At 38.6% G+C, this 23,964-nt stretch overlaps 1 protein-coding gene across 14 annotated transcripts in view; it reads right to left on the reverse strand.

Moving 5' to 3' along the window:
- Positions 1 to 23,964, reverse strand: part of CD47 (CD47 molecule) — a 131,474-nt gene that overhangs the window by 77,747 nt on the left and 29,763 nt on the right. For 4 of the 14 annotated variants that reach the window (XR_467139.3, XR_467140.3, XR_008911102.1 and 1 more), the window contains exon 1: positions 9,913 to 10,230. Coding sequence is in view for 11 of the 14 variants with exons in the window: in XM_007493612.3 (XP_007493674.1) it covers positions 9,913 to 9,958 (46 nt within the window). In the remaining 3 variants the exon portion in view is untranslated. Of the gene's footprint in view, positions 1 to 9,912; positions 10,249 to 10,345; positions 10,541 to 10,630; positions 10,894 to 23,964 lie in introns of those variants that run through there. The other 10 variants (XM_056793433.1, XM_056793431.1, XM_056793427.1 and 7 more) reach the window with 9 other exon arrangements.

Consider the following 23,964-nt stretch of genomic DNA (forward strand, 5'->3'; position numbering starts at 1 on the left):
CACACTACTAAATACAGATTGCAGTAGACATTTTGTATGCAAAGGGTTATATATGACTGAATGGCATTTACCACCCCCATGCTTCACTGAAAACTGTTCAGCAATGGATTTCCAAAATCATTGTTATAGGTACTTCTTCCAAGATACCATAAAATGTTCTACAAATTAGTCCAAGAGAGCCATTCATTCTAATGAGTGAGACACATGGTATCCACCCTTCCATTCTGACAAGTTGCCAGTTGACCCCTTCCAATAGAAGTTGGGAAGGAAAATAATAATCAGCAACTAGCTTGCCATGCAACTATGTGAAGAGAAGTAACAGTGGGCCACACCAAAATCTTCATGTTTTACAGCCATTGGTCTAAACCAGTATTTCTCAAACCTTCTTTTAGTCTCAGAACCCCTTTGCAATCTTAATAATTACTAAAGACTTAAAAGAGAGAGGATTTGTTTATGTGGATTATGTTCACTGTATTAGAAATTAAAACATCTTGGTACTGTTATAACAACTTTGACCTCACAGGTCCCCTGAAAGAATCTCTGGGAATCACAGATGTCCTCAGACCACACTTTAAGAACTGACAATCTAGATTATTTATGACAAATGAAGAATTACTTATTATATGAAGATAAAAAAAAAACCTCAAAAATATAACAAAGTGAAAAAATAAAGCCTCAGTGTAATTATTCCCACCAATATATCATTTTTTAAGCATCCTAGGAAAATAATATCCCTATTTTAGAGGTAGAAAAACTGAGGCCCAGAGTACTTAAATGACTTGACTAAAGTTGTATAGCTAGCAGGCAGAACCTCAACCTATGTCACCTGACTAAAAATCTGGTATTCTTTGTTCTTGGCCAAAAAGTGGACCAGTTCCCAAAAGTACAATTGTTTCATAGCTAGCATAATAAAAAGTACTCAATAAATACTTGCTGAGTCATGGATTTGTGACTGAAAAATACCTTAAGGGTTATTCTAGTCCAATCTTTTAACTTTATTTTTTTTAACCATATTCAGCTGAAGGCAGCAACTACTACAGACTGGCATGAGAGCTTTACCTTGCTCTATTTTGCCCATTTTCCCAGACTGGTGGCACTATCTCCCCACCTACCTGAAGTGCCACCATTAGTGGCAGACTGTGCAGCTCAACTCCCAAACTCAAATGATCCATCAGCCTCAGCTTCCTGGGGTAGCAGGGATTACAGGCATGTGATACCATATCTAGCTAACCTTTGCATTTTACAGGTGAGGAAACTGAGGCCCAAACAGCTTGAACAGTTTGTTATAGAGGACATAAGTAGTTATAGAGCAGAAAGTCAAATCTGAGTCCTCTAGTTCCAAATTCAGCATTCTTTCTACCCTATTACCCTGCTTCTATGCTAGTGACCAAATAATACCTATAGACAAGAACAAAATAATTATTAAGAGATATAAAGAGATATAAAGCATATGTAATGAGACTGACTACTGCCACTGCTGTATTTATCTACAATAATGCTGGATTTGAAAGGAGGGAGGAGGTAGGGAAGGGAGATTGAGGGAACTGGCTAGTATTTTTCTTTCACTCAAAGGTCTCCTTTGTAGTACATTAAAGAGAAATGTTCTATCTTGTTTCATGCTCCCTGCTTAATTTTCCTTCTATAAGACTATCAAAAACATTTTTTAAGGAAAAAAAGACTATTTATCCTATGTACTTTTCTTATTTCTCCACTGCTAAAAGTATTTGTATGTTTAGATTTCTTTGTGGGCCAAACATCTAGGGTCTAGATAGTCTCTTTATATTTTTTAAAATCTGCATTAAGGTTGTAGTTCCATAGCTCAGTGGATAGCAAGCCAGGCCTGGAGACAAGAGATCCCAGGTTCAAATCTGGTCTCAGACACTTCCTAGCTATGTGACGCTAGGTAAGTCACTTGACTGCCATTGCCTACCCCTCACCATTCTTCTGCCTTGGAATCAATACAAAGTATTGATTCTAGGAAGGAAAGTAAGAGGGTTTTTTTTTTGTTTGTTTGTTTTTTAACTACATTAAGTTGTATTTCTCAGTCTCAGTACTCCCTTTGGAAATCATTTTTTCTGATTTCCTTATTAAATTCTGTTTTCTAGTCAGGAATTTATAAAATTGTAACAAGGAATGAGAGTCTGAAGATCTAGGCTCTCTTCTCACTTTGCTAGAAATTTAACCTTGGGTAAGTTATTTAACCTGAGATTCCATTTATTCATGTACAAAAAACAGAGCCAATACCTGACTTGAATACCTCACTGGATATTGGTAGATCAACACAAAATGCATGTAGAAGTTTGTGAATCTTAACAATGAATTGCTTGAAGAGTTTTCTTTGTCTCAAAGGCCTAAATTGTAACTTTGGGGCTTCTGATCTCATGAGTATCCATAGTTTACCTTTTTTAGACAGTTCTCTGAATTATCAGGTTTTTTTTCAAGCATATACACATTCCTAAGGTCTTAAATCTCTATATCTTTAGACCTTCTACAATTTCAGTCTTCCTGGCCTGGCTATTCATTTCCCCTGAGTGAAGTTGCCGGAAGTTCCCTCTCAAAGGGAAGTTGCCCTGGTTCATTCATTCAAAAACAATTTAAGCACCCACTATGTGAAGTAAGCATAAGATTAGATAGTAGTGGGCCTGGAATGAAACAAGGACAAATAAGGCATGGTCTATTATATGAAGACAAAGAAAAGCAAGCCATTGAATGCAAAAGAAATGAAAAGCACTTTTCCTTCTGAAGTTTAACTTTCCTAATAAATAAGTAAATGAGGAATGGTCTGCCAGCACCACAGAATCTAGTGTTTTCCTTTTACTGATTTACAAGGGATAAGAGAAAGTAGTTTTAATTACATTGGATTATTTATTATAATCAAGTAATTTATTATAACTGAAGCAATTAAGTAGAACAAATGTCAACAAATTGAAAGCAAGACTGACCTGGGTAAATAATTGGGATAATCCACCCACTAATAATCTGAAACTCATCATTAATAACGTTCAGTTTCTGCCTTCTCTACCGCCTAGCAATGTGTCTTGAACATAGTAAGTACTTAATAAATTTGTTTGATTATATTAGTGCTCTAGATAAGTTATTAAGTAGCCAAAGGGCCTGATTTGGCTTTTCTTTCCTATGCCTTCTTTTTTTCATCTTTAGATAGAAAAGCAGAAGAGAGAAAAAGGAAAGACATCATAGGAAAAAGTCAAAGGAGAAATGGATAATCATCAAATTTTTTAACCAGTTTCTAAATATTCAAGATTTGGCAGCAACAGGCAAAATCAGCATCACCTAATTAGACAGAAGTATTACAAATGTAGCTGAAAATGATGTCAGAATGACACAGGAATATTCAAATGAACTAGGAAAGAATTGCAAGAGACAACTACTACGCATACTGGACCCTACACCCTAGAAACAACTCAAACCATCTCCTAATTCCCTGAGCTTCAAAATTTATCTTGGAGTAGCAAAGAATGCTCAATGACAGATCTTCAGTTGACAAACAGGCCTCCATTCCTTTACTCCTTACCTGAAGATCAAATGTAATATTATCTACAGAGTACTATACAAATGCATTATTATTACTCTTATTGTTGTTGACACAGGTTGGCTCTAATCTCCTCAAATCTTACAAATTAAAATTGCTTGTCAGGAATTCATCAAAAGAGGTTTTCGGGAGGAGATGCCCTTCAATTGGGGAATGGCTGAGAAAACTGTGGTATATGTTGGTGATGGAATATTATTGGGCTCAAAGAAATAAACTGGAGGAATTCCATGTGAACTGGAACAAGCTCCAGGAATTGATGCAGAGTGAAAGGAGCAGAGCCAGGAGAACATTATACACAGAGCAGTCTCTGTGATACACTATGGTACAATTGAATATAATGGACTTTTCTACTAGCAGCAATGCAATGATCCAGGAAAATTCTGAGGGCTCATGAGAAAGAACACTATTGACATCCAGAGGAAGAACTGTGGGAGTAGAAACACAAAAGAAAAACAACTGCTTGATTACATGGGTTGATGGGGATATGATTGGGGATGTAGACTCTAAACAAGCATCCTAGTATAATCATCAATAATAGGGAAATAGGTCTTGATCAATGATACATGTAGAACCCAGTGGAACTGCATGTTGGCTACTGGGTGGGAGGAAGGAGGGGGAGGAAAGAAAATGAATCATGTAACCGTGGAAAAATATTCTAAATTAATTAATTAAATAAAAATTTTCAATTAAAATAAAGGTTTTTGGTAAGCCTTGGTCAATGCACCTTTCTCTACTACTATCAAAACCCCAAAATTAAAAACCTCTCAGAGAATTATACAACAAATGAACAAATCTTTATCTGAAAATCCAGAGCTGATCCAGTCATATCTAGTTTCAATAGTATAAGTGCTCACCAAGGCCAGGCTTCTACAGCATTATAATTATGAGTTAAATATTTATTGTAAAGGAATGGAAGGGGTTGGTAGAAGTTCCCAATTCCCACTCCATCCCAGTTCTCTCTTTGCCCTTCAATGTCTTCTGACATTTTAAGCATTAACTGAATGTCAGTGATATAGAGCTCAGGAACTTATGTAGCCAATCTGATTAATTCTGATTTGGAACATATTCATGAAGTTGGAAAGATTTTCTAGAGTGGGTCAGCTCTGTGTTGATATGCCTGTAGTAGAATGTCAACTCCCACTTAACAGAACCAGATTGGGGGGAAGGGGGCCAAAGGCAGATCAGAGATGAATTTTAAGGTTAATACGACTTCTAATAATTTTTAGCCTTACTGTTCTTGGAAATCAGGATAAAAAGCTTGGGAATTGTGGAGACATCTTTCATTTCCTTTTTGTTTTAAACACTTAAGTACTTTTTCTGCTCTTAGACCTCGAATGCCTCTGATCTTTTGAGTTCCTAAACATTCTTTAAAAAGCTTAACTCAAATGCTACCTCATTCATGATACAGGCCCTGCCCCTGTCTTCACATATAATTACTCTTTGCATCTTCTGACTACTAAAGCACTTTGAATGCACATCTCATCCATCTATCATAAGATTCTTGATTATAGTTTGTATATGGGTCATAGCTTTTACTTGACTATAAACTCCATGAGGATAAGGTCCTTTTCTTTATCTAAACATCCTTCACATGGCTTTAATGAAAATTTGAAAATTTTAATTTGTTGAAGAAATCTAATAAAAAGTTAAGACATATTCAAAATAATTATAATACAAATTAGAATGTGATAAGGACACAGAAGTTGTAGCAGCAATATCACTAGTAGTTATATAGGGCTTTAAAGTTTGTAAAGCACTTCACAAATATTGTCTCATTTGATCCTTATAACTTGGAGGTGCTATGATTGTACCCATTTTACAGATGAGAAAATAGAAAGGATTTAAAGATTAGGGAAGGAGGAATTATTTTTTAAAGGAGGAATGATATTAAATGAATTCATCACAGGAGAATAAAAAGCACCTAAACTGGATTTATAAGTGATGATTTTCATTAATGTTTCTATCAGATTCCTAAGATCTCTTTTCCCTGTTAGACAACTATGGTGGTGGTAAGAGTATTGCATTTATAACCAAAAGAGAGATTAGAATCTCATCTCTGCCATTTACTCTATAGTGACCTTGGGCAAGTCATTTTCATCAACAAAATAAGGGAGCTTGATTATATGATATTTAAGGTCCTTTTTAACTCTTAAATCCTATAATCCAAGGCATTAATGTAGTACAATAACGGAGTTATGGATGAAGTACCTGTCAATATTTATCCAATACCCAAGATACCATACTGAAAACAAGGATCCTAATAGCTGAGCTACAATCTAAACTTCTAGAATATTTTTACTTCAAATTGGCCCCCACTGTGTATTACAAGACACTGAGGACAAAGTAGAAACTCATTAAATGTTGATTTAATGTGGATCAAATCTTTTCTTCCCTAACACAAAAATACAAGATCTGACTCTATTCAGGAACATACAATGGCCTCCCCCTCCAAATAATTTTTGTGTTTGTCCAAAATCACTGAGATTCCTGATGGAGTTCTAAGGGTTCTAAGTCATAACTGTATTGGGCCTTAATAATAGGTTTTGTTGCACTTTACACAAATCTCCATTTTACTAACAAGGAAACTGAAGTTCAGGAAATCTAAAAGTGACTTGTCCAAGATGATATAATAACTAGATAGTCTGAAGCCTTGAATCTAGGTCCCTTAACTCCAATGTACAGTGCTTCCTCTACCTTTCATTTCACTGTGTTGCCAAGAAGCCAGAGGTTCATTTTCTTTACTTCAATAACATTAAACTCCTCAAGAAGCATTATGAAAAATGGATGAGAGGTTTTTTTGGAGTCAGAAATGCCTGGGTTCAAAGCCTGTCCCCCTAACTCAATTGTCCCAGCCCCAGCTAACCTTAAGATTGCAAATTGAAGAGAAATTGTTTATAGGGATTAGAAGAGGGAGTTACACCAATACAATCTTGTCTAAGGCAATGAAAACACATATCCTGACCAAAACGGAATCCCATTTGCCAGAAAACTATAAAGAAAAAAATTCAGGTCATGATATTATAGGGAACAGAATGTTTCTCTAATGGAATAAACATTTTTAAAACCTATTTTGCAAGGTTATTATGGGGCTCAAATTAGATAATGTATTAAAGTGCTTCCCCAACTTTAAAGGATTGCATATCAAGTACTTATTCTTTTGTAAAAATAAAATTGCTAAACTAATCAGTTCTAACATTATTCTTCTTGTTTTTAACAACATAGAAATGTCTGCAATAATGTTAAATATCCATTACATTAACATATGAAAAATGCTTACATCAATATTGCAAGGATCTGTGATTTCACTAGTATAAGTAGAGTCTTTACCAACACAAATCACAAACCCTCTAGGCACAGTAGATGGTCTTAGAGAGTTGCTATGGCTGAAAAATTCATCACCCTGAGGCCAAGCTAAGAATTAACCAAGCTGGTCCTTGGAAGACAGATAAGTCTTATCACCAAGCTCATCATACTGAAAACCTTTCCACTGGGGTAGAGATTGTGCTCCACTGGCATAGCTTTTGAAAACTTAAAGTCATTTCTACCTCATGATGAAGACTTTAGAGGAAAACAAGAGAGATGAGCTGAAAATAATTTGGAAAATTTAGCTACAGGAAATCTCAGTGGAAGGAAAATGCTAAAAAGAGTGATAAAACACTTAAAACTGTTATTTCTCTTAGTATTGCAAGTAGCAGCATTAACACTGAGAAACCAGAATTGATGCTTTGTTGTGTGGACGATTTGGGAGCCTATAGATTACTTATCAATTTGAGGGGAAACATTCATCTCTCATAACCTCTCTCTCAAATCTCCATTCCCAATTCAGTGTCAATGATAAAGCATCTGCCAAAACACAGATGACAGCATGAGTGAGTATCCTAATGGCAAGTATGAACTATAATCCTTTAACTCTACCTCCAGACCACTAGGCCAACCTCAGACATATACTTTTAAATAGGCATTTACTTCTTTAAAATGGCAACTCATGTTTAAAAATAATATATTTATTAGAAGAAAAATGCAATTTGTTTTGAACAAACCAAATTACTCTTTTGCTCAGACAGTAAGGATTTTTTTGTCATGCATAACTCTGATTTTAAAAGCTCATAACAAAGAAAATTCTTGAATGTGGCAATTTATATACCTGTCATCTTCTATTTGAGGTTTGTTTGGTTTATTTATCAATTTTGCATTAAATAAATGCTTGGCAACAAGAATGATGATGCCTTTTTAGAGGAAATGCAATAGATCTTGAGTAGGCTCAAAAATATAAAAGGAAAAAAAACACATTTGTACAGAGAAAATAACTCATTATCAGAGGGTATATCTTGTAATGAAATGCCACAAGGTTTAATACAGCTTTACTGTACTCAAATAGAAGGAATTTTTAAGATCAGAATTCACCTTGCAATGGAAAACAATGATATTGTAGAAAAGTTGCTACACTACAGGAAAAAAAAATATTACCTACCTATTAGAAATAAAACTGAAAGCAAGCCTATGACCATATTAAGTAGAAGAGTTCACTCTAAATCAATGTATGTTTTGTTTATTATCTATTTGAACCAAATTTTACAGGCATGTAGTCTATAAAAACTTTCATCTTTTGAGGATAATTTTTTCCCTTCTCTATATATTTTCATTAAAGTACATATTAAATGCAAGTATATTTGAATGTGGCTAATTACAAATGAGTCTTACCTATTCATTAAAGCAGGTCCACAAGGAGCTCTATCTGGAAGCTACTCTTATACTACTTCTTTCTAATAATTTGCTCTGAGGCAAGAACACTGTTTAAAAAAATATTCTTTAATTCAATCTTTTACTTACTCAGACTAGACTTGACTAAATTAAGTCTGAATAAACAATTAGTCTGAAATGTCGATGCTTTATATTGCTCATAATCACCTTTTAAATGAAAATGTAAACACAGGGCTTTCTGAAATGGAATCATTACAAGAATGATGATGACTTTTTAAACCAGTATCTGTTGCAATATTTCAATAATGCACTATTTGAATATCTGGATAGCCTAACAACTCTTCATTGCAAGATGTTCAGGAAAAGAAAAGTGAAAAAGATCTACTGGAATCTTTATAATAATCTAAAGTCATATCCCATTATCAACAAGACTTCAAGGGCAGTACTCAGTTCAGAGTCAAATTATTTTTGCTCTCCACAAATCAACTTCATGTTTGCTATTACTGTATGTTATTCAGAGCAGAAACGTATATTACAGCAAGAATTTACAAAAAGCTTAACATAAAAATCTTGGATAAAAGATCTTGACTATTAACCGTGACAGTAACCTCAAAATCACTGACATTTTTCAAAGTATGGTGAACCTACAAAGCTTTGGGTCCAAAAAATCTAAAAAACCGGCTGCTCTGGGCAGCATCTCCCCCCGACCCCAGGCAAATGATTTTTTACTACTGGATATTATTTAACATATTTGGAGCATAAGATGTGGGTGGTTTAAATAAAGTAAGCATGCTTGAGTGAAGAATATAGTATTCTGAAGTGGTTAATTGGGGTGGGGATGGGGGGAGGGGGAATTATCTGAACCTCTATCCCAGTGTCAAAAAAAGCAGCCAGAGTAGGCTTTCTTCCCTAAGGTTGGCTAGGAAAAAACTTAACTGTGTCCTTTATGTCCTCTTCCCTACTAAGAACATGTGAGAGGTAAACTGTATAGACCTGGTCTTCCCTACTTCACCAAAATGCGTACTCCACTGGTTAAGAGGCCCATGTTTTTTCTACTCTTCCCCCCCCCCCATACATCTAAAGCCATAGAGACTGGGCAAGGGGGTAGGGGTGATGGAGTGTGTGGGGCGGCGGGGGTGGGGAGGGGGGAGGTAACTATCTCCGCCCCCATCTCATTCTTTTTTTGGAGGGAGGGGGAGAGTGGGAAATGAATGTTTTGACGTCTCTCGGATGTCTGCATTTTGGAGGTGGCAAGGGGAGTTAAGACCTGCGTCGGCACTAGGGGAGGGAGAAGGGGGAGGAGAAGGGAAACGGGGTAAGGGGATCCCTTAGAAGACGTGGCGAAGTGGGGGGTTGGGGAGAAGATTGCTCCCACGTTCCCATTTTGGATGTGAAAGTGAAAGGGACATATGGGTTTATGTGTTTGTGTAGGACACACACGCCCGCCTGCCTCGCTCCCTCCTCCTCTGGCCACAGCCATGGCCATGGCCACGGCCACGGCCAGTACAGGGCGGACACACCCGCCGCCCAGTAGTCCTCACTCGGGGGCGCAATTCCCCTGGGGCCGGGGGCAAAATGGGAGTGACTGGAAAGGAGGGCTCTACCAGATGCGGGGCGGGGGCGGGAGGATGCCGGTCCCGGGGAGCCAAAGAGCCACTTACCGCCGCACACGGTGCCAAGCAGGAGCACTGCCACCAAGGGCCACATCTCTGCGCGACCACTGCAGCCTCGCCAGCGCCTCCCGTCTCTCCTATTCCTCTTCTTCCTCCTTCTCCTCCTCTTTTTCCGCTCTCTCCTTCTCTTTCTCCTTTTCTTTCTCTTCCTCCTTTTTCTCCTCCTCCACCGCCTCAGGTGTCTGGAAAAACACGCCGCCGCCCGTCACCAACAGGACCCTGCGCTGGCCCTGCCGCCCCTGCCGCCGCCGCTGCTCGTGCTGCCGCGCGCGCGCGCTCCCAGGCTCTCCGCTTCCCTCCCGCAGCTGGAGCCCTAGCGGCGCGCACGCGCTGCCCCCCCCCCCCTTCCCCATTCTCCCCACCCATCCCCCGCCCCCTTCCTCCTGCTCGGGCCACGGCTGTCGCTGCTGACGCGGCGTACTCTGCTTCTTTCCACCTCCTTCCCTCCCTGCTTCCTTTCCTCCGATCCCCGCGCCGCCTCCTCGCGCCTTCCCTGGCCCCTGGGGGGACGGAGTGCGCGCGGCTGCTGCTGCGGCGGCGAGTATGGGGAGAGGACTGAGAGCTGGCAGGAGGATGCAGACGCTGCAGCTTCTGGGGCTCTGCTGAGCTGGCGGGGATGCCAAAATGTTTCTACCTCCCAACGTCTCCCAACTCTACCCCCAGCCCACTAAATGAAATAAACAAACTGGCAAAAAACCAAACAAACCCAGAACAAAAACCACCGCGCTCCAACCGTATTTTCCGCACTTTCCACCACTACCACCCCTTGGGATAGTGTGCGTACGTTCACATGGTTGCTTTTGCACTTGTGCTTTTTTCTTTCAGTTTACGAAACCTTTAGCTCTCTTCCTCTTCTTCATCCGGTCTACCAACTGTAATCCCCCTCCCCATTGTCTCGTGACTCCACCCAGATTCCAACACCGAACGCCACCCCTCCTACCCCGCTCTCCACACTGCTTTCCCCTTTCTGACCCATGCTTCCACTGCACCCGTAACTGCCCGAGCTCTCTCCCTTTGTATTAAGCCAGACGCTTCCTCACCTTGACCCTACTCGCTCTCTGGTTTCGCTTTTCTGAACTCTTCCTTTTCTCCTTGTCTTTCTACCCCTTCCTCTGCTCTCGTGTCTTCTCCCGCATAACCCTTACAAAACATACTTGCTCCCTCCTTCCAGTTCTCCAAGTCTTATCTTTCTTTTTTTTCTACAAGAAGCTTTTTCCGATGCTGCTTAATGTTAGTTTCTTCCCTCTGTTTATTGTCTCCTATATATCATGTTTGTCCATAGTACCAACTATCTTGCCTAGACTACTCTTTGGGATCAAGGATTGTCCTTTACCTTTCTTTGCATGCCCAGCACAGTGTTTGGTACGTGGTGAGTAATTAGTAAAATGCTTGTTGACTGACTCTGCCAGCCCTAGTCTATTCTACTCTGCTTTTGCTTTTTGCTTTTTTTTCCCTTTTACCATCTCTGCCCCTTTTCTCTTCACTTTATCCCCCTTTCCCAGACTCTTCAGCACCCCTGTTTTTCTGAAGAGGGTCCATCCAAGTTCTTTCCATAATGTGAACTGGATTTTTCCAATGTGATTAAAACGGGCACTCCAGTGGAGACTAAGCCTGGTCACAAAAATGTGTTAGTAAAAGTAGAGTGGAAACTCATCCCCTCAAGCACTGTTATTGAACATAGTTTATGACTGTGCAGTGTTTGGGTTTAGCCATGATTGAAAAATGGGTTTGAATATGGCTCCAAGCTGTAATGTGGACAGGGTCTTTGAATTTGTCATTGAATCATATGGTACAAAATCAGTCATCCTGAAGCAAACACACTTTTAAAGCTACCTTTAGAGTTTATCCAAAAATGATGAACTCTTTTCTCAATAAAGAGGTTTGGTCAGTTGTTATAATAGTGTACATGTTATTATTCACTAGCTTAATTATTTTGTCTCTTTCTCACCTGCTTGTCAGGAAAGGACTAACTCCCTCTATTTTTTAACCTCTCCCCCCCCAACCCCTACTTCACCCCAATTTTTTTAAATCCACACTACAAAACTTATCATAGTAGCTAGTAGCACTCAATTCTTGTTACTCCTGTTGCACTTACTATACTATACACAATTTAACAATTTATTATATATTGTATTACATTACTCCTTCATAGTTTATATGTATCAATCTGTTTCATTATCAACTCCCCACCTTCAATATTGTATTTTCTTTAAGGAGAAACAATATCATACAAAATTATACCCTATTTGCCCCAACCCCTTCCTCAAACTCTCACCCATTGTCCTATTACCACTTTCAGATGAGCTAACAAAAGATAAAGTGACTTCCTCCTAGTCAAAGAGTTGTGACAAAGCCAAAGACTTAGTCCTTTAAGTACTCCACTGTTTTTCATCTGTAGCCTTCACAGGTTAGCACACACCTAGCATAATTCCAAGAAGTGCTGAATAGATCATTCTTGACAACTCTAGTGCATTGAAAAGAATATAGGACCTGGAGGCAGAGGTCCTTGGTTCTGTTACTTAATGCCTATGTGACTTTGACCTCGTCTTTATGGGCCTCTATTCCTCACATGCAAACTGCAGGAGGCTGTAGAGAGTGAGTTGCTGATATCTGAGGCGTCTACCAGCCCTATGATTCTAATTAAGCCTGATATCAATCAATCAATAAACATTTAATAAACGCCTGCTATGTATGAGACACTGTGATAAAATTTGGGATTCCAAAAAAAAAAAGGGGGAAAAAGATAGGCCCTACCTTCAAAGAGTTCATAATCTAATGATCTAATTCCCTTCAAAGAACCAAAAAAGAATTAGTGCTCTTAATATCTCCATGGAAATCTAACAAAAAATGTAGTAAAAGAGTGCGCACTGACTCAGTATTGTCCCCACTCCCTCAACAAACTGAAAGACAGCTTCCATGAGTTAAAATCTAGGGAAGGGGGTTCCAAAAAACTTAGAGTGAGATATCTGAGTAAACCACCAGATGGCACTGATTGAGCTTTCTCCACCAAGATAACTAGTCATTTTGCCTTTGGGAGAGGGGGTAGACAATAAAGGGGAACACAGGGGAGCTGAAGGTGGCTTTTTTCTTAACCCCACACTGTAACTTTCCAAAACAGCCAAGTAATGATTATTAGTATTAATTAGTATTAAGATGACAATCATTTCAATTATATTGGCTCAGCCCACATGCCTAGGAATAATTCTCTCAGTTTCTTTTCCCTGTACCCAACAAATTCAGGCAAGCAGCATATAAACTACTGCAACTTAATTACAGTAGTGTGAAAGATAAATCAACACACTCTCCTAAACCCAGCCAGTCACTTTTCCCACCCCTCCCAACTTGTTTTTCTGTGCTAGGGATTTCCACACACTCCTGGGATTTCCACACAATCCTGGGGCTTCCAAGAGTGTGGGGATAGGCAGCTTTTCCTACAGATAATGTAAGGTTGAAGAGCAGAGCCCCAGTAAGTTTCTAACATATGCTAGGAAGAATTTTTGCAACTCTTCTGGGTTTTCAGTAAGCTCTGGGCTATGTCTAATTAGCTTTTTTCTTGAGTCCAACTTAACCTCTCCCAGTCCCATCAGTGTCTCTTCTCCCAACCATTCTGTTGTCAGCTTGCCCAATCCAGGAAGCATTGATAATTCAGACAGTCCTAATAATTGTTCATCACTTCCATTCTCTTTATATAATGATCTTTGCTGCAAGAGCAGACTGGGGGAAGGTGTATTAATACGATTTCCAAAGCAGTTTTTTAAGGTAGAAATATTCCAGAATCTATTTTGCTTTATTCTTTTTTATCAATCTTTAGAGGTCCTTAGAAGATACAGAGACAGACAATGAAGCAAAACTGCCATAATTACAAAAGCAACAGTGAGAAATTGTTGTTTAGCCATTTCAGAGTCTTCGTGGTCCCATTTGGGATTTTCTTTGCAAAGATTTGCCATTTAGAGATACTTGCCATTTTCTTCTCTAATTCATTTGATAGATGGGGAAACTGATGCAAACAAGAGTTAAGTGACCTGCCTAGGGTCACACAGCTGTTAAGCATCAGAGCCAGATTTCAATTCAGGTTCTCCTGACTTCAAGCCTAGCACTCTATCCACTGTGCCACCTAGTTACCCAATAGTGACAATTACAATAGTAGTGACATTATGGGAAGCCATGATTCTAAAAAACTAAGAAAATTTATCAATCTTATTCCAACTACAATTTATTTGCATGCAATAAAAGTGGACCAGAGACCTTGTATATCCCCTTCATGGGTCACTTTGAGGAGTTGGTTACCTTAAAAAAAGATCCTGTCCATGAGATCCATCCCAAAATGGGAGTACAAAGGTTAAGAAGTAGCTCTCTGAGGGGCAGCAAGGTGGCTCAGTGGATTGAGAGCCAGGCCCAGAGATGGGAGGTCCTGGATTCAAATATGGGCTCAGATACTTTCTAGCTGTGTGACCTTGGGCAAGTCACTTAACCCCCATTGCCTAGCCCTTACCACTCTTCTGCCTTGGAACCAATACACAGTATGGATTCCAAGACAAAAGGTAAGGGTTTTTAAAAAATGGCCCTCTGATAGGATTAATATCTACTAGTTTTCTCCATAATACTGATTAGACACATTCTTTTCTCTCCCCTCATACAACAGGAATTCTTTGTCCCTAAAAGGAAATAAAGCTGTCCAAGACCTGGTTGGCCCAGGGTGCAGCTTCTCAGTCACCTAAAGTTATAAAAACTCCCTGTCACTTTGGAATCGTGGCCACTGCAATATGGATTCCTAAAGACCACCTTAGACACCATGGTTCCACTATATTCTTCTCTGATGATTTAGACGAATTTGCACATAAACACAAGGGTAACCCATCCAGAGAAGTTTAAGTACCATGGTATCTTTGTTGCATATTCCTTCTTTGTTAGAGCAAAGTAGGCCTCTTTTTATTGACTATTTGATGATATGCAAGGGCCTCATTTTTTCTCCCCCTAAATCTGATCTAAGAGAATATTGACATTAGGTCTATCTCCAATAGCCTTCAATCTTTAAGAGGAAGACTTTGAGGTTAAGAGCAATAATGAACTTTCTGAGTCACTCTCACTCATTTGGATCTGTCCAAGGAGGGGAACAAAGGAGTGTATATCTACCCAAATCCAACCAATCTGTAATCCATCCTTTTTTTTTTTATCACTTGGTCTAAAACCCTTTCATCTATGTTATTCCTGTCTCAAACAATATTTTCCTTTTTTAAGGTATTTTATAAAAATCTCTCCAAAGTTATTCTATCTGTATTATTTGTGAATTTATACTCACAACAACTAAGTATAAGGGAGGTAGGATAGTGGCAAGCAAATCAGTTTTAAAGCTGTTTTGAGACCCAGGTTAAAAATGATTCTTGGTAACAGATTCTTTCCATTTCTCTTTATTGCCTCTGATTATGCTATACTGTCCCAGATCCCTAAAGTTTTGCCATATATTGGGAATACCTGTCCCACTGTGTTCATAGCTATTCCCCATTATTCAAGTTGGGCAGGAAAGCCAGTCTTCTCCCAAAAGCCTTCCTGGATTGATTAGGTGAGAGCTGATGGCCCCAGACTGAATTTAGAATTTCCATAGCTTATTCTTGCCCTCATATTCTACTCCAATAATAGAATCATTGTTGACCAACTCAAATTACTTCTGCCTCTGATGTATATTTTAAGTGAATATGTATTGTTGTCTACTTATGTATTGGGCTATTGCTTTTATTTTGTCATATTTATATTCTTATTTGCCTGGGACTCTGTTTTCTTAGATTATAGAAAGGCAGGTCATGCTGCAACCCAACAAAAATGGGCCTACATAATTTCCTTTTTGCAATACCTAATACAACTCTTTACACAATCAGGTGTTAATAGTTGAGTTTTGATGATTATTTTCAAGAAAATGAAAGACTCTCATAGTGGAGCAGAATGTGTCAGAGTAACTCTGCAAGTATCATATGTTTGAGGGACCATTAGTTCCTACCTATGAATGAATGAATGAGTGTTTAAGTGCTCACAACCACCCTTGGTAAGTGCTATTATTGCCCCAATTTTATAATTGAGGAAGCTTAGACAATTCGAGTTTGTGACTTTCCAAGGGTCATATAATAAGTATCTAAGACAGGACTTGAACTCAGGTTTTCCTGGCTCCAAGGGTATTATTCTATCCACCATGTCACCAGCTATCATTAGTGACTTAGATATTCCAGAGCATAGTCTGTGGAATTTTGGTTAAGACAATGGAGCAGCAGATGTTCCTAGTATAGCACAGAAAAGAAAGAATCAGCTTTGAAATCCAGAAGGCCTGGTTTCAGGCCTTTGCTTTGATTATTGTGACTAAGGGCAAGTCACTTACATAGTGACTCTATGATGAGTACAGCTCATCAAATTATTTGTGGGTCACAGAATATAAGGATAATTTAGCATTGTGACCTAATCTAAATTTGATTTTTGGTTACCAGGGGATATCCCAAATAAAATACCCAAGTCAGTTTGGAAATATATGGTGGTTTAATCAATATATAGGGAAGAAATCAAGGAGAAGAGAGAGGGAAAAGTATAGGATTTCTCAGGAAGAAATCAAGGAGAAGAGAGAGGGAAAAGTATAGGATTTCTCAGGAAGAAATCAAGGAGAAGAGAAAGGGAAAGATATAGGATTTCTCCTGCCCGGACTGTGCCAGGCGAGTTCAAAGTCCTCCTCCACGAGGTCCTTGAAGATTAGAGGCTTTCTCTAAGAGGCTAATGTTTGGAAGGTAAAGGAGAGAAAAATCAGCCTAAACTCCAAGAGATCTCAAAGAAGAGCCTCATCTGAACTAGGTTACTAGGCTTCCTCCAGTATGGTATCAAGGAAAGCTTACCACTAAAACTGGACAATAGCAGTCACCACACCAAGATGCCGACAACACTCAGCAAGCTGCCGCCAGCCACCTCTCCACTGTCAAAGAGCCTGGAAGGAGGAAGTGACGTGAAATATATAGAGGATTTTACATTACTTTCCTGTGTCTCACTTGTACCAATGGTAGCTTAAGCTTGACTTAGGACAGCCCAGTCTGTCAGCTGTTTCTGATTTGTCATTTGTTAGCACATGACTATCATAGACCATCCTCCTAGATACTTAATCCTTACATATGGGTGTAGACATTCCTGATTTTGTTAGACTAAGTAGGGTAGAGTAATCTAAAGTTCACAAGAAGAGGATAAGAGAAATGAGGTTGGGAGAAGGAGGGTGCGTGATTGAAAATCTGTTACCCTATCCTGGCTACTGCTTGGGTAAATGCATAATTGCTTAAATCATTTTAATTGGGCTCTGATTCAAGGACCTTTTATGGATTTATTTTTTCTTTACTTATAATTTTTACACATAAGACTTTGATAGTCTATATTTCATCCAGAACTTATTTTTTAATTTGGATTTTAAAAATATTTTTTATTTCTCTTGCTAATTGATTCATATACCTCATAACTCAGCCATGCATCCCTAAGTGATCCCTGTGTTTTTCAACACCCTCTTCATGGGGGAATGTATTATTATTATTTTAAATTGCAAATTTTAAATTCTTTTTGAGAGTAATTTTAAGTTAAGAAACAGGAAACCTCTCCAAATCCAGAAAATGAACTCTTCTTAGAAGGCACCATGAAGATGCCTCCACAGACCACAAGCTGCTCCAGAAGATCCAGAATGAACTTTGGGTGTGGTTGATTGAACTGAAGGTTGATTGAACATTTAATTTGAATGTATACTTTTATGCCAAGGGGGGACTGCCCCCTAACTGGCTTTTTGTCAATGTGCCTAGCAATTATTGGTTTTGTTCTCTTTCCCTCATCCTCAAATTATTGCAATTTCAAAGTTGGTATGTTTACAAGACTCACTGGAGAGGCTAGTCTTCTGTGGGTCTCAAGGGGGAATGTATGATTGAAAATCTGTTACCCTAAAAAAGAACTATATACCCCAAGAGCCCACTGACTTCCTGTCATTACGTACTTCCTATAGACAGAGGATAAAGGGTGTGGGCTTTGGAGGCTCCTTCTCTCTGATGTAGAATCAACATTGATGGTGGTGAGTGGGGTTGACTAAAAAAATGGCTAACCAGCCATGGGCATGTGGTTTTTATTTTGTATCTTCTTTATTCCTTGATTTCTAATGATCATTAATAAATCTCTTAAAATATGATATTATTATTAAGATTTTAACTTTTACAGAGTCATAGACAGACTCACAGCCTCATACTGATCAGTGACAAAGTTTAACAATTTCAGGTACATACTTATAGAGAAAGTGATACAGGCTAAGGGATTAAGTAAGCCTTTTGCAGGGACAGTGGTTACTAATGATTTACAAGATGGAAACAATGGATTTAGATTACCTCAATGGCTCTAAACAGAGTTTTCTATAGTTGATAATTCAATATGTCAATGTGTAACCAACTAATTGAGTTTCTCATAGAATTCCTGCATCAGTGATTTCTTTGAAGAACATAAAGTATTTATAAAGTACAGTGGAGAGGGATTGGAAAGGAGGGGTTTGGTGGCCTCATGTGATGCCTAGGTTATGTGTCTAACTGTTTCTAAGTTATGACTGTGATTTTACTGCGGCCTACTCTCACTACTGGGGGCTAAAACTCCAGACCATTCTCTAAAGGTATGTTAGGCAAAAATCTGTGATCTGCTCTAATGAAGGAAATTTCAATACCAGAAGTTCTGTACTCAAGGGAAATCACAGCTCTATTGACCCCAAACTTCCCTATATGCTCTAAGCTCAATGAACTATTATTAATATAGGAAGTAAAACTATTTTTGTGATGATCTTTTTTATTCATTATACAAACTTTTAAAATTTTATTTATTTTTTATTATTTATGTATTATATAAAAATTATTTTTATTTATTATATAAACTTGGTTGTTGGTTGTTTTAAGATAAGGAGAAAATATTGCCTTCTATTATGAGGTATGCTGGTAGTCATGAAGAATAATCTGGAAGGAAACAATGGCTACTCACCACAATTAACCATTTCTAGCCTCAAGGAAGACAGTTCTACATTTATTCCCCAGTTATATGAATATGGATAGTTGTTATATGTGTATGTATTTTTGTTTTATGGATATACATGTATATGTGTAGGTATTGTGCTGTATGTTATATGTCTACTGTGCTGTTAGAATGTGTGTGTATACATGTATAGCATCTAGGTGGTAAGTGGATAAAATCCCAGGTCTAGAGTCAGGAAGATTCATATTCTGAAGTTCAAAGTAGGTCTCAGACATTCATCAGCTGTGTAACCCTAGGTAAGTCACTTGACTCTGTTTGCCTTAGTTTCCTCATGTGTAAAATGCTCTGGAGAAGGAAATGGCAAACCACTCCAGTATCTTTACCAAGAAAATCCCAAAATGGAGTCATGAAGAGTCAGACATGACTGAAACTACAGAAGAACAACAACAACTACTACATACACACTATTAGATGTTTCTCAATCTGTTTGCTGCCAAGCACTTTCTTAGACATTCTAAAAAGGGAAGCCATATAATATGACACTGGACAAGTCACTTTATCTTTTTTAGTTCTTAACATCTTCATCTGAAAAATTAGAGGGTTGATGGGATTTGTTCAGTTTTATCTAGTTCTTTGGTTTCTTTGGCAAAGATACCAGAGTGGTTTGCCATTTCCAGCTCATTTTACAGATGAGAAAACTAAGGCAAAATAGGTAAAGTGACTTGCTCAGGTGATGCCCAATTCAGACTTGACAAGATGAGTCTTCCTGACTCCAGACCTGGTACTTTATCCACTGCACCACCTAGCTTGCCCCTTGGCTGGATTAAATGATTTCTAAAATCCTTTAGTGCCTTGACCTTTCATAATTTCATGAAGAACCCAGACTTCTGCCATTTGGCTGGAGGAATAGGATGCCTAAAGGAGTTTCCCCCCAAGCCTCTGCTGTATGAGAGCCTCCAGCTTCAAATTTTATTTAGCAATGAGTGACAGATAATGCTTCCTGGGGTGAAGGATATGTCTGGACTGTGATCAGTGGAGAAAAATGGATTTGTACAACATAAAAAAAAAAGAAAGAAAAAAAAGGAAGGCTTAAGTGAGAAAAGAAGCCTCCTCATATCTACCCAGCTTAAGTCAGGGCTATGTATAGGAACAGATGGAATTCGTGAGCCTGAGGAATTTATATGATCGATATTTTTCTACAGATGTATATTCTGATTTCTATTAGAGGCCTAGATGTAGAACCAGAAGGAACCTCAGAGGCCATCTAGTCCAACTTGGTCATTTTCTGAACATGGAAACTGAGGGCCAGAAAAATTAAATGATTTGCCAAATATCTCATTATATCTAAGTGTCAGACCAAAGATTCAAACCCAAGTCTTCAGACCCCAAATCCAGAATTCTTTCTACCAATCAAATGGGCTGCCTCCAATTTTCTACCCAAGTGTCAATGCAAATATAAGTCTCCATGTACAACTGGGATTTTAACACCTTGTTGTAGCCTAAGTGCTGAGGTGGCACACCCCCTTCCTGTTGCTACTGGGGACTGTTTATATAGGACACCCACATCCTGTAATGCTCTACTAGAGATCATGGGGGGGGGAAGGTTTTTTTTTCTGGATAACACTGTGAAATTATAGGAGGTTCATTTTCTGTAAAAGCAAATAGTCTGCATGAATCTCAGAGTTGAAGCTTGATACCTGGCCTAACACTGCTCTTTGGGGGAGAATAGTGCCAACCAAAGTGGAATTTTGGGGTCACATATGACTCTTGCTACAATTTCTGACCAACTGCCAATGACTGGCATAGAAACCTAAGAGCCTCAGAATATCTTCATCCCTCAGACCACACACCCTTCTCTCTCTCTCTCTCTCTCTCTCTCTCTCTCTCTCTCTCTCTCTCTCTCTCTCTCTCTCTCTCTCTCTCTCTCTCTCTCTCTCTCATTCATACATATATACCACTACCACCACTACCACTACTACAACCTTTCATCCACACAGTCAGATCATTACTACGATCACCACCCAGGCCATCATTCAGGACAGCAACTCTTGTGGAAATGCAAGCTGGCCACTGCTTCTACACATTCTGCAGCTACCACCTCCCCAGCAGCCATAGCTACTGATGACCCAGAAAATAAGATCCTTACCATTAAATACCTTATTCCTATTAATAGTTTCAACATTACATCAACAAACAGATATTCCGCCAAGAAAACCCCAAATGGGGTCATGAAGAGTTGGGCATGCCTGAAAAACCAGTTGAACAACACAATGTGAGAGGGCCGAATCTAGGTCTTTCCAGAGTGCTTTCCACCAATATCACCCAGCCTCTCATTTGTAGCAGATGACTCCTTTCTCTTTGGCCTTTAAAAATACTCTTGAATATCCACATTGCTCAAACACACATCTGGATAGTTTTCATGGACTCCAAATGGAACACTGACTCATACATGAGGATTGACGCATGGAGAGAGAGAGAGAGAGATCTCAAAAAAACTACGCCTCTCCAGAAAAGAGGGACTTTGGGAGAAGAGAGAAATTAGAGCTCACTGGCAAATACACCAGGGCTAATCAGAGAGAATGAGCTCACAGAGTGTAGCCATGGAAGAGTGTAGTCTTCCTACTCTCAGTCTGGGTATCCTGTTCTACTCACTAGTACTCAGAAAAGCAGTCTTCGTTGTCTCCCCCACCTCAAGCAGCATCTACAAAGTTGTCAATTCCCTTTGCTCTCTGTTGGGATTAAGACTTAGTCCAGGTTCAGTATGGTTGTCCCTCTCCACTCCAGGTAAATCATAAGCACTTTCTCTATTACCATTAGGACTCTGGATCTATGTGAGTGTCTAAAAGACCTGATTCCAAGAGTTCCTAAGTGATCCTTAGAGAATTATTGATTGGCTAGGGTTATTTTGCATTCCCATTTGGAAGGATAAAAAAGATTACTCATACCAGTCCTATTTCAATTTAATAGTGACTTTTCCTGGACCAAACAAAACAATTCTGAATGCTCAAACATTCAATCTACAAATGACCCAGGCAATCAAATAATTGCCACAGCTCCTCACTTCCACTCCTTTCAGTTGGCTCTTTCATCACTGCTACTAAAGGAGCCATAGGGAGAAAAAATATATATAGGAAAATGTATACATAGGAGAAATATATATATATATATATATATATATATATATATATATATATATATATAGAGAGAGAGAGAGAGAGAGAGAGAGAGAGAGAGAGAAAGAGAGAGAGTTGAGAGAATGAGAGAATCTGTGGGTTTGGAAGTGGAGGAGGGGAAGATGGAAAGACCGATATGGGTAGAGGAAACTGAAAACACAATATTGACTGTGAAATGTGTTTCCTGACCAAAAATTATCTTGTTATACATTGACATTTTTCTTACTTTTTTTGTTACACTGCCTAATACTTTGCCAATTAGAGACCTATTTGACAAATAATCAACTCCTTTGTTTAAAAAAAAAAATAAAACAGCAAAAACCTGTGGGAGAATTAAGAGGCTATCAATTAGTCATATAGTGGTATAAATTATTCCCCTAAAACCTAGATGAGCTGCACTATCCAGAAGCAATGGCATTTTTGATTATGGGATAAGGCAAATTTGGTCAGAATACTACAGTGGAGGGCTTAATGGAGTAATTAATGCCCCTAGGAGGTAGGAGAGTGGCAAAGATAAACAGCCTATTCAAAATCTTCTCTGGGTCTGATCCTCCCTTGGCCTAGAACTCAGGCTGCTCACATTAATAAAAAGCTTTTAAGTTTTTCAAAGTACTTTGCATAAATTATCTCATTTGATCATGACAACAACCCTGGGAGATAGTTGTATTATTATCTCCATTTTACAATGAGGAAACCAAGGCTCAGAAAGATTGACCCACCCAGAATCAAATTGTTAATAAACATTTTTGTAGTCATTTTTAAGTCCTGTCCATCTCTTTGTGACCCTGTTTGGGGTTTTCTTGGCAAAGATACTGGAATGGTTTACCATTTACTTCTCTGGCTCATTTTACAGATGAGGAAACTGAGGCCACCAGGGTTAAATGAGTTGCCCAAGTTTCTGTGGTGGAATTTGAACTTAAGCCTTCCTGACTCCAGGCTTGGCATTCAACCCACTGTGTCACCTACCCGGCCAAACTGTAAATATTTTAGGAGAGATTAAAACCCAGATCATCCTAATTCCAGGTACAACACTCTCTTAAAAAGTTTTCTGGTATAATTTGGAAGCCTTTACCCAAGTCATAACATTGTTTCCAAGAAGAAATACATATCAAACTGTAAAATAGCTAGCTGGCAAGTGAACTATTTTGTAACTAGTAAATAACTAGTTCAGTTAGGAATAGTGGGAACCTATAATGGGAAACTCCCATGATTGACTCATTAACCACAGGGAATTTATTTACTTGAGTCACTGACTTGTGATGTTCAACCTTAAGGCAAATATCAAATAAATTAGTATTTTTTAAACACTTTCTATGTGCCAAGCACTATGCAAAGAGCCAGTGTTTTCGAGGGCGACTAAATGATTTTTCTCTGTAGGAGAAAGCTAAAATGATTTTGCTTTCATTTTTATCTTTTTTTCTTTTTTTAGTTTAAAGGAAATCTTTCTTAACACCTGCCTCTTATTGTACCAATCTCAAGGCTCTTATTTTTTTAACCCATCATTTTTAGTACGTTTAAAGGAACTAGTTGAGTATAGTGTGGGGCTATTAAAAAAATTCATGCTTGACATATGGTTGGTTGGTTTTTTTAATTAAAAAAATTTTTTTACACCCTTACCTTCCATCTTAGAATCAATACTAAGCATTGGTTTCAAGGCAAAAGAGTGGTAAGGGCTAGGCAATAGGGGTTGTCACACAGCTGTGAGGTATCTGGGACCAGATTTGAACCTAGGCTCTCCCATCTCTAGGCTTGGCTCTCAAGCCACTGGGTCACCCAGTTTCCTCCTTTGACATATGACTTTAAATATGTTTTGATTTTGTACTTATAGTTGGAGCTTTTGATGAACTGGGTTTCTTTTTTGATCAACTAA

This window comes from Monodelphis domestica, chromosome 4 (genome assembly GCF_027887165.1).
Source record: "Monodelphis domestica isolate mMonDom1 chromosome 4, mMonDom1.pri, whole genome shotgun sequence".
NCBI lineage: Eukaryota > Metazoa > Chordata > Mammalia > Didelphimorphia > Didelphidae > Monodelphis > Monodelphis domestica.